General features: G+C 38.7%; 1 protein-coding gene across 1 annotated transcript in view; it reads left to right on the forward strand.

Annotated features, from left to right (window-relative positions):
• The window catches only part of tsnare1 (T-SNARE Domain Containing 1), a 171,502-nt gene that overhangs the window by 105,696 nt on the left and 53,404 nt on the right, over positions 1–12,402 (forward strand). The window contains exon 9 of the mRNA XM_069702094.1: positions 9,398–9,470. Coding sequence (XP_069558195.1) covers positions 9,398–9,470 — 73 coding nt within the window. The remainder of the gene's footprint in view (positions 1–9,397; positions 9,471–12,402) is intronic.

Below are 12,402 nucleotides of genomic sequence, written 5' to 3' on the forward strand. Positions count from 1 at the left end.
TTGTAATTCACACTTACAGAAAAGAAAAGAAAAACATGAATTATGTAATTGCTGGAGCTAAAAATTTCAGTTGCAGTCGTAGACGGTTGAGAAGTCCTGATTTAAATCCCGTGTAGTGACATGAAAAGACAGAGCTTGGTGTATTTCGATCACAGTCAGATCACGTTCAGAGTCCAGAGGAGGTGTCATTTTGGTTTGGGGACGTAGTGAGAGACTTCTCCCTCATCGAAGGCCTTGCTCTGATTGCTGCGCTCGCATTCGTCCAAAAAAAAGCAAACTATGTGGGACAGAGTACTTCAGAGTTCCAAGTAACTTCTCCGAGCGAACAAGGTGTGAAAACGCCTTAAATCTCCCAGACACTTCTTCAGGGGTCTCGCTGTCTATCAGTGCTCTCCCTCCTCCTGGCCGACTTGCATGCTTAATCGACTCTTATTACTGGAGCTGGCTCACCTTAAAAAGGCTGACGGGAGCGCTCTGCTGTGCCACACTTCCCTCTGCAGGCACAAGAGGAGACCTCCACACTCGCCCGTTTGTCTCAACGCTGCTTTGCAGTGTAAGACTGAAGGAAATACTGCGTTAGCGTGTGTGCTGCTGGTGTCTATAAACTGCATATAGCTTGCTGGGAGAATCCAGCTCTGTATGCAGCACTTTCTTCAATCCCTGCTGCTTGCTGTCATACAGTTTATTGGATTGTAAATCACGTTCATTTTCATGATACCTTGAAAAATATCAAACTGTGCCTAGAAATTTATTTACTTCTAATAAAGTGTGGTTTTAAAGATGGAAGCGGAATAGATTAATCAAACAAGAGATGTTCTTTGAATCTGCTGAGGATGACTTGAACAATCTCTCGGTAACAAAAGCATAAAAGTAACAGGAAAGAGGAGTCCCTTTTTCCCTTTTTTCTAATCCTCTATCGCAGTGGTTTTGATCTGGTCTCGCCTCAGGACTCTCATGTTTCCTTTTTCACGACCCAAATTTTGACATTTTTGTCGCCTCTCAAATTTATTTTACATAGCAGCTCCTGGAGTTGTCTTTGAAAGTACTCGACGGGTTTGTCTTTGTAAGTGAAGTGTTTTGTTTCTAAATGGCATTCAATTTTTTGCTGCATGTCTCTTGCCGCCAGCATTTTGCTGCACACAACACACTGAGGTCCTGATCCCTCTCTTTTGCCCTCAATGTAAGAAAATCCATATTTCATGTATTCTGTGTCGTTTTAGCGATGCGCCATTTTTACAGATGTTTAAATGAGAGCTGATATGGCGACACGTTAGCAGCAGACGGCCATTGAACACACACTATGTCATGGGAAAGACGTGTCCTTCAAAAATTTAGATTTTAAACTTTTGACTTTTGTTTTCTTACGAATGTGCGACACATTCAAAGTGACTTTGCGACCCACGTAAGTTGACAACCCCTCTTTCTTTCACCAACCCAGTATCACGGCAAACTGTGAAATAGACACGCTGATCCACTACAGCAAAACTTGAAATAGCCACGCGTTGGCCTCTCGGGGCGTGACAGTTACACGTTTTCCTGTGGTGGATGCAAATGAAACATATTGCCTGCGTGGAGCCATATGATTTACAGGAAAATTAAATGTATAACTAAAACATGTAGTTGTGGTTAGGAAACAAAAAAACAACTCAATAAAAACATTCTCACCTCCTGGATTGCAACCTCATTGTCTCATTGACCAACACTGCCAAAAAATGTCCTTGGCACCTGATCCCACGTCACGTGACATTTACGTGCGTGCACGTTTCATGCTTTCAAAACATGTAACTGTCAAGCCTAGACAGGCCAAAGTGTGGCTGCAGTATTTCACGTTTTGCTGTAGTGGACCGGGCGTGTCTATTTTACGCTTTGAAATGATACTGGGTTGCTTCCACAAGTGTTCATATCAGCCAGTATCAGACACATCCTTATAACTGGAGAAATGTGAGGCCTGCAGTGCGAGTTACCGAGGTGTCCTTCAGATAGGATTGTTGTTGTGACTTTTTTTTTTTTTTTTTACCCTGGTCTCAGGTTTAATAGTGTTTTTGCTCGCTCTGTTGTGGCCCCAGTGTCAGATCGAACATGTGTCTGAATCGCAGTCGGACATTTAGTTTCATGAAAATATACAGACCCTCAGTGGCTTTCGTCTGATGAAGTATATATTCTTTCCATCAGTCACGCTGTTGTTATAACAGCAGCAGAATTGACAGGAGGCGTCAGAGGACCCTCAGAGGTGAGGATGAGTTGGATTGTTTGGCTACCATTATATGGGGATTTGTGGCATGCAACAAAAGTTCAGTGACACTTTATTGATCCCTATGAAGGAAGTTCAGTTTCTGCATGTGTGCTTCAGCGTGAGGTGGTGTCAAGGTAAACTGCAAAAAGCTGCTCTTGGAGCTGCTGCTGATTCAGGAAGAATTCCTCAAACATAATGTCCTTTCATGCCAGTAGCAGGCTGGCAGGGGGGTTTGGAAACACTCTCCAAGGTGCCCACACAAAGACGAAACATGCCAAAGTTTTGTATGGCTGTCTTTGTTCTCAGTAAATTAGGATGAAGTGCCCTATAGAGCACCATTATATGCGACAGCCTGGAGTGAAGTGCCCTCATAGGTGCCCTTTCATTGGAAGTTAGTATGACCCCCACAAGTGAAGAAACATGCAATTTAGGGTGTACCCAAGTCAAACATACTTGAAGTACAGAATTTGATTACTTTTCAATAGGAAAAAGAAAAAAAACAACAACAACAGGATTATTGCCCTCTAGGGTGCCCCCCATGGATGTATTATGGAGATACTGGCTGAGAAGACAGTGCACATTCATTCACATAAAAGTTGCTCTGTGGTGTATATGTAAGAATGTTTTTCCAAGCTTCCTCCATGATGTGCCCCAGATTCCTTCAACCTGAGCCGAGTGAACCCCGTTAGCTCCCCACAAATATGAACGGGCCAAAATATAATAATCATAGAGCTCTTCCAGACTTTCTGAATTCCATTGGACCAATGAGATCAAATGATATTGAAGAATAGTCATTCTGCTGGTTGGTAACACAAAAACAAAGTTGACGTTTTACAGCCACTCCTTTTTAAAGGGTTGGATGTGGGGAAAAATACTTTTAGGGCCGGTGTGCATCTTATGATGAATGGGTTAGTTCGGTTAATGCAGGTTGGCCACTGGCCCCGAATTGTTACACCACCCAGCAGTGTTACTGGGATTTTAGTGCCTCCACATTTGAGAAAACATGATGCCATTATGAGCACCCTCTCTGTACAAAACACACAGTGAAGAGTCCTTCCAGTAAAGAACATGAGATACTGTGCCCTATAAGATGCTCCTATGATGGAGTTAACTGGTCATTGTGGTAGAAATCAATGTATCTTTTATGTGGACTGACTGTGAGGAAAATAATCACTCTTAAAAGCATTCTGTGGTTGTTTGGTCAGTGTAGATTCAACATTTGTTCTCGTAAAGCTTTATTTGCAATTCAAACAGGTGTATGGATCATTTATTACATTATACCATTAAGAATGCTTTACTAATGTGTTTCAGCTGTATTTTCTTCATTGGTTTGATACGAAAGCCTGTTGAAAGTTCAATAACATGCTAAGCAGAATGCTAAATGGATAGTAGCTGGCTAGATAGTAAACATTTGATAAAAATGGTAAATCAACCTGGTGATATAGTGAAAATTACTAAGATAATCAGTGGTAGTACTATTTTTTTTCCCTCAAAGTCATTTATCTTGCATTAACTTGCACTCGTAGAGACTGAGATCAGACTGATTATAGAATGCCAAGAAAAGGCAGAAAACTGAAGACAATGCAAATGCATTTACAGAGGGTTCTTCATTCAAGGGCTGAATCCAAAGCTGCAAAAGCAGATAACAGAGGCAAAGACAGGTTGTCATTACCATTAGCATAGCAATTTGTCGAACTTAAACCTCTACCTCTAGGGTTAAGTATGTTTTTAAAATGATAATTGTTAAGAGAGCTGAAAACAAAAATCCTTTTAACAGATGTTGCTTCTAAAATATTAATCTTAATTGGGCATGTAACCTTTTTACCAAACATGCATCATTGTTCTTGGCTGGGATAGGTTGGGGGGCATAATTGAAGGTATCAGGTCCCCTTTGTATTTCCCAATCTGAGCCCACCGATGATTTATGCAGTGGGAATGCCTGCTGTTATTATGAACTGGGAACATTCATGCATGCAATTATTTTCTTTGTTGATAAAGCAGAAGAGCCGACACAAACAACTATTTTTTAACTTTGACTGTTAGGGTCAGTGATAGCAGTGTGACATTAATTTTGTGACATGATGGCTACTATGTACTTTCATAGTTGTTCATCAGGTAAGTCATTTTGTCTCCAACTCAGCTTAAATGGTTCCCCTCCCTACTACTCATGTTTACGATGTAAGGCAACCAATATAAGTGATGTTCAGAAACTCCCACACAGTGATTTGTCTGTGTAGTCAGGAATAGTGGGACAGGAGGGTTTTCTTTCCTACCATAAAAGATTGATTTATCTTTGTTATCTCAGAGGTTGACCACATCAGAAATAAAAAGTGTTTGTAGGCGTTTCAAACAGCCACACTGAGGCTAAGGACAAAGCCGTTTCCAGAAAAGTTGAGACGCTGTGCAAAATGTAAATAAAAACAGAATGCAATGATTTACAAATCATGTAAACCTATATTTAATTGAAATTAGACCAAAGACAACATATCAAACGTTGGAATGGAGAAATTTAGAATTTGATGGCAGCAACACATCTCAAAAAAGTTGGGACAGGGGCAACAAAAGACAGGAAAAGTTGTGTAAAGCTAAAAATATCACCTAGTGGAACATCTCAAAACCAATTAGGTTAATTGGCAACAGATCAATACAAATTATTGAGTATGAAAAGGACATTTCATGTTTTGGAGCAACATACGCTGCCATCCAGACAACGTCTCTTTCAGGGAAGGCTTTGATTATTTCAGCAAAAATAATGCCAACCCACATTCTGCAAGTATTACAACAGCATGGCTCTCTTGTAGAAGAGTCCAGGTGCTAAACTGGCCACCTGCAGTCCAGACCTGTCGCACATTTAAAAAAATTGGTGCATCATGAGATGAAAAATACGACAAAGTAAAGCCCAAACTGTTGAGCATGTAAAAATCCTATATCAGGCAAGAATGGGACAACAGTTCACTTCCAAAACTTCATTAAATGGTCTCCTCAGTTCCCAAACATGTACAGAGTGCTGTAAAAAGAAGAAGTGATGCAACACAGTATTAAACATGCCCGTGTCCCAACATTGTTGAGACGTGTTGCTGGCATCAAATTCAAAATGAGCATACATTTTTCATAAAACAATAAAATGTATCAGTTTCAACATTTCATGTGTTGACTTTTGTGTATTTGCAATTAAATATGGGTTTACAGGATTTGTAAATCATTGCATTTTGTTTTTATTCACATTTTGCACAGCGTCCCAACTTTTTCGACAAAAGGGGTTGAAGTAAAAAGCCTGCCATGTTACAGAGGAGTGACATGACATCGTTTAAGTACAGAGATGACAGCACACGGTGTTTAGGCTCCTGCAAGTCATTCATAGTGTTGAACTCAGCTGTTCGCTTAAAAAGCGACAGAAATAGTCATGTGATGAATGAAAAAGAGCTACTGACACAAAAGTTCAAACCCTGGCTCCTCTCTCACCGTCACACAGGTGACCAATCACATTGTGAAGTGGGTCTAATGGTCAGTTTTGGATTATCCCCTTTTCCACTGCCTGTATTTACTCTATTCTACTCACTTTTGAGCTTTTCTGGATATATAGTACCCCCCTCAATGTGGCATCAATATTATAACAGCAGGGAACTAGCGTGACATCATCTTCAATGCAACACACTTGCTGAATCCTTTTTTAGCAACCAAAGAGAGGAATGTCTGAATGGGTTGCCGTTTATTAAGTAGTCCAGTGAGTTTAAAAAAAACCCCGCAATGACGATGGCAGGTGTGTTGGGCCTTTATCCTTCGGGACATGAACAACTTTTTTTTACATGATGTTCTTTCATAGCATTAGAAAAAAGTAAGTAGAGTACATACTGTGGGACAGGAGTTGAACATGACTTGCTGTCAGTTTAAATGTACACACGTTACTTTGCGTTGTTGTTGTTGTATCAGACAGCTATCTGATCTAAAGAAATCTTTGTATGTATCCAAAAAACATTCAATATGGATTAAAGTATTATTGCTTCAACAAACTGGGAAGTTTGATACACATTGTAGATGTTGAAAAGATGTAAATGCATCTGTCTCTTCAAGAAGCACGGAAATCTTTGCCCCACACCTCTCTAACTACATAATATGTGCTCACTGCTCATCTGTTGTGTGTCCTCTGTCCTTGTGATAACTCAAACTACAGTTAAAACCTAGGTAATGTAGAATCACACAGGGATGTAAATAATCAGCATGTTAAATCATAAAGTCAATATGAACAGAACAAAAGTTTAATAAATAAATTAAATTCAATTAAATTTAAAATAAAGTTAAGTTTTACTGTAAAATATTCTAATGGAAATATCATCCTTCTAAGGGGTGTCATTGACTGTCCACCAAACTGTCCAGAGAAGGCCTGCCTCAGAGGATTCTGTTTTAACATATAGTGTACACACAAATCAAAATACATAACCTTCTTTATAACAACAGGAAACACAATCCATGTAAATTAGGTGTCCATCAAGCTACAATTTTGGTACTTCACTGTGAGTTAAAACTTATGAATACAGTAAAAAGCAGTGTCCACATTGATTACTCATTTTTGTTTGGTATAAAAACAGCTGTCACATATTCAAAACCTACTTGAAAAGAGGATGTGTACCAAGACCAAAGGGACTGACCATTAATGCAAATAATGTATAATACTTTTTCTTTAGTCCAAACCATGTGAATCAAACTACAGGTGTGAAAGCAACTGCAGACTTTGCCTTCTTTCCTGCACCTTCAGGTCCACACAGGAACTGAAGCAGAAACTGTCTCCAAGCAGTGCTGATATATTTTGCCACGGGTGATAAGAAACCCTCCTGTGGTAAACCTGTTGTTGGAAACATAATAGAAAAATCTCCAGGCCTGCTTCCCAGGCCACTGCCAGTATCTAGAGGCTGCTAGATTGGCCATGAGCAGAATTTAAACCCATGAAATATGGAAAAGGGCATCATGTTGGCTTGAAGCCTGGCCACCCACTCAGCCCTCCGGCAGGGGTCCCAACCCATCACATCCCTACCTTCTCCCTGTGTGTGTGTGTGTGTGTGTGTGTGTGTGTGTGTGTGTGTGTGTGTGTGTGTGTGTGTGTGTGTGTGTGTGTGTGTGTGTGTGTGTGTGTGTGTGTGTGTGTGTGTGTGTGTCTCCCTTTCTGCTTATTCTCATTCATACACTGTTTGCTAAATTGGTTACACACTGCTCCGTCATTATGATGAAATGAGCCCTGATTGCCCAGTGCTTTGCCAGGTAAAATAAATTTGTTCTTCTATTACAGCATGATAGACAGGGTTGCCTTAAGATAAATGCAAAAAAAAGAGTCTTTAGCATCACGAGGTTTGCCAGGGGCCATTTTGGCTCCATTCAATTGTTTTTTGCCAAGTAACAAGATGGCTGCCAGTTTCCACAGCAGTCTGCACCACCTGTGATGGATGGCCCGGTGGGTTAGGCTACACAAACGCAGCTGTGATTGCACGGCGCCATAATGGAGGAAAGGGGGGAACCTGTGAGCAGGAGATAGACAGAGGTTTTATAAGCTCTCATATTGCTTTGAGCTGAAAACATTTGAGACACAGATTCAAAGCTTGGAAACTGTGGAAAATTAGCTGCGGTCAACCATAGCTGCACTCGTTTGCTCTGTGTCCTGACACAGGAATAATTGAACAAAAACTTTGAACTGTTTTCTTTTTTACTTTTAGTCAAGCCAAGTACAAAACATTTCGGATTAAACACAAATCCACTCAATTTGTCAATTAAAATGGACAAGGCAGCTGATTTAGAATTGCATTTTCTCTAAAGGTCCTTACATAGTAGAACATGTGAGGTCTTGTGAAAAGCATCAAACATTAAGATTTTCTTGACCTTTTGGAGGGAAAAGTATTTGATGCAAATAATATCAGCAAGACAAAAAAAATAGCAAAAGTCCAGCTGCCTCTAAATTTTTATATTTTCTGATTTTCTTAATATATCAATAGGTTTCCGTCTGCTGGTCACTGTCACATTGGGAAATGTGATATTTGCTGTCATTTTATGGACAAAACCAGAATATCCAATGACAAAGGATTTCTGTTTATTTGTTGTTGTTTTTTTCATTGAATATTCTGTCTTTTGTTTTCCGTAAAGAGACACAGTTTACTGCTATTTTTACTCTGATGACTCAAAACCAGGTGAATCAAAGATAAGATATGATGAGAACATCAGGTAAGAACTGACAGACAATAATATTGTTCAATGTCAGGTGTTTCATATTTATGGCAGTACAACATTAATCTACTTCTGAAAAGGAGATATTTTGGGCAGTGAATGAAACTTATTCCAATAAAGACTTTTTGCGATTCATCCATTTTAAATATTTTCAGTTAGTTTTTCTCCATTGACGAGAATTGTGTGAACATTTTTTTAGAAATGTTTTTTTTTTATAATATATATTTGTTTGAATTTCATTTTCATAATGAACAACAGGTTGTCAAGAAATATATATATATTTTTACCACAGTTTTCTTAGTGAAATTACCAGTAGTTGCATTGTTCAATTATTTGTGTAAATTTGAACTTCCGGACGTCAGTCTGGAAATTTGGTGTGAGTGGAGTTAAAAGAGGGGAGCCTACCAGACTAGCAGCTCAAGGCTAAATTAGCTGTTCATAGCATGACACACCTGAATCTTGAAACTGAACTGTTTCCAGTTGTGTTGCATTATGGGAAACGTTGGCTCCACGATTTGACAACGAAGAAGAATGTGTGGAATAAAAAAATATATATATATCTCTGCTTCTGCTGCATCAGTTCTGCTCTTTTTTTTCTAAAGTGTTCATCGTGAAGCTGCCAATGTTATGAGTGTACAATGCTAAATCAGTGGAGTTCTCTTAAGTAATTAGCTTAATTACATATCAGTCACACTTCTGTTGCAGCACTTGGGGAAGAGTTGTATTCTGTATTTGGACAAGTGATGAAACACTTTGCAAATGTTTTCAACCGCAGGAAATTAAAATGATGAAATGTAAGTCAAACAAACATGGTATAATTTATAGTCATTGACAAAATCTTTAAAAGCTGATGGGAAGACCATCAACATGACTTTGTGTTTCCTCTAAACTTGTTCTTTTCTAGTGACTGATATGAAAAGTGGTTTAATGTAAGCATTTACTGTGCTTCCTGTGCAGAGAGACATGCTGGACATCACCCAAATCATGAAGGATCTGGCCAGTATGGTCCATGAACAAGGAGACACGATAGGTAAGTGTGTGTGTCTGTGGTGTGTTGAACACTGTTTACATTTCTGTCCCTGACTCAATTAGCAAACGTAACCTTCGTGAGCATGTTTTAATATGATGCGCTTGATTAATACCGTGAGCATGAAAATTCTGCTGGGCAAAAATAAACTTTTTAACCTCCATCTCGCTGCCACGTTGACAGCTTCTCTGATGAAAAACAAAATGCTGTGGGTTTACACAAATAGTAGCCTGTTTGAGAAAATCCATTTAGACACCCTGATATCTCTAAACAGCTCTCCGGTCCCTGCAGTGTTGGAGACTTGGCAGAAAGAATGAAACTTAGCAAACAGATGTAAGACAGATATAGAAGCTTTGCTGCTGGGTCACAAATGTGCCATCAGCGAAGTCTGGCTCTATCATGATCATTCACCGGAGAATCGACGTTTACTTAATGTCAAACAAACAGCCCACCAAAAGACATACCTGAAAAATAATTGGAATGATGGGGTTGTAGATACATGTTGAGTACAAGTGAAAGGTCTGATAAAGGAGATGACTTTCCAAATTGAAGTAATTGTCTTTAGCTGGGGTCTGTGTGCAAAACATTTGAAGCTGCGCCTGAATGAGAATCAGTTCATTTACAGTTAGATTTCTGGCTTACGTAGCCAAATAAATAACTTATATAAATTATATTATATTATATTATATTATATTATATTATATTATATTATATTATATTATATATACACTGTATGTATTATATATAATATATATTATGTTATAATATATATTATATGTTATATAATTATATTATAAATTACTTATTTAAGTAATAAATTACTTATTTAAATAAATAACTTGGAGGCTTGTTTAACCTTTCAGCCTTCGGAGTTTGCAATTATTCTTTTAAAGGATGAGGCTGGTGTTGTTTCTATTGTCAACAAATGCCATAAAATTACATGATCAATAATATTGATTTGTACTGTAGCCTGCCACTCTAAGCCTTTTGGCTCCTACTGATAATGATGTAAATCTTTAAAAAAAAAAAACAGCTCACAGATACAATGAGATCCAACTTTGAGACATCATAAAAAAAAAAAAAATGTTTTTAGGTCAACGTTGAAATAAAAAATAAAAAAAGTTTGAGGAATTAGAAACAATTAAAAAACACTAGAAGTTCCAAAGAATACAAATGTTTTGTGTCCTCACTATTTCTAGGTCAGGAATCAAATTGTTAATGTCATGACAGTAAACCCATGTCCCCCATGTTGATCACACAAGGTTCATGAATAGTATTGTTAATATAACTAAAGTGATTTTTGTTTTTGTTTTTACGTTAATATATTGTCCTTGTCATACATATACTCTGTATTGTTTGGTTGTTCTGCAAATACCTCACAAGATACCTCACAGACTTCTGTGTGTGTGTCAGCAATTAAAGACTCGAGGGCAACATTTAGGTGGCAAAACATAAAGCAGGTATAGCAACAAAAGAAAAGGCTTACATAAATACTGTACATCAATGGCACAGCTATATGCCCCGTCCAGCTTTATGGTGCGGAAGCGTTGTGTGTGAGGCGGCTTCCTGAATGGAATGAGAAGAACTAACTTGCGCAAATTGCTTCCTTTTTGTTACAGTGAGCTTTTGTCTGCTGCCTTCAATCAGGCTAATGTAAATGCCCTTTAAATACCCTTTAGAATCAGGCTGACTCAGACAGGCTTACCCCAATTCTATATGAATGGAATACCTGTTCTCTTTTTCATTTCTTATCCTTTTTCTCCAATGCAGTAGTCTGACTGGCAATTAGGATGGCTAGCATTTAGAGCGTGATGATGCACATAATGTAGCATTTTTCTGTTTTGAAAGTTTTGACTTTCCTGTCGTTATTTCATAGCCTGTATTAAATCTTCATATTTTACGGTAAATCATTTATTCCAAGACCACTGGAAGTCTTCACACCAACTGGACCTGTTTTATACTAATATGTGGCACAACAGTAAGAAGGTCTTAAGGCCTGTGTGCTGACAACAAAATATGAAGAGTGGTATGTGTCTCTTTTTTTTTTTCTTCTTCTTTTGATGGAACATAAAACAGTGCGCAGGCTTGTCTTTTTGAAGAGCAAATGCAAACTAAATTGCATACCGCTCTCAGACTTTCAAGTATGTTCTGCCTCGAGCCACACACGAATCCATGATGTCACTCTGCCGCTAGTGTATCTGTTTCTTTCACTTCAACACACTCCTCACGTCACTCCCTCAGTCAGACGTGGAGTGAAAAACTTCCTTCCATCACATTTGGTTCTTTTTTTCTATTTGTGAATTCTGCTACATCTTGTGCTTGTTCATCACAATCATCTCAGATGAACTGCTCAGAGTTGTTCAGCCATTTTGTCATTTGCATGAGAAAGACTGTTGATATGGTGTTTTGGACATGCAAGGTAGAGGAACACTGTGTGCTTCCACCTAAATGGGCGAACAGAGATATAGAAGAGGAGTCAGTGGAAGACTGCAGAGTTCACTGGCATTATACCACAGCAGAGGTCCAATATGATCATTACAGAGCCAGGTAATAATGGACCTCCACATTAAAAAGAGATGCACTGAAATTGCCTTTGGCCTTTTTTGAACAAGGCTTTCTTGGTGTAGTAGCGGATATGAATAATATGTGATTGTGCTGTGGAGGCGTTTGTAGAAAAAGCAGCAGTTAATACAAATAAATGAATAGGCTGGAGAAGAAAGGATTAGTGCTTTTATGGCCTATTCATGCCGGCTGAGGACATACTATATTAAAGCCCGTGAGTTGCTGATACACAATCAACAAGGTTGCTTCAGCAGGCAGACACACACCCTGGCACACCACACAAAAGAGCTGTTAACATGTATTCATTTGTACACATCAAAAGAGTACATTCTTTTTGTTTTTCCCAGTGATTATTCTGGGGTTGAACATGTTG

This window comes from Brachyistius frenatus, unplaced genomic scaffold, assembly GCF_029030835.1.
Source record: "Brachyistius frenatus isolate BFR_SWC_R1_liver_20210118 unplaced genomic scaffold, ASM2903083v1 Contig_40, whole genome shotgun sequence".
In the NCBI taxonomy this organism is placed as follows: Eukaryota; Metazoa; Chordata; class Actinopteri; family Embiotocidae; genus Brachyistius; species Brachyistius frenatus.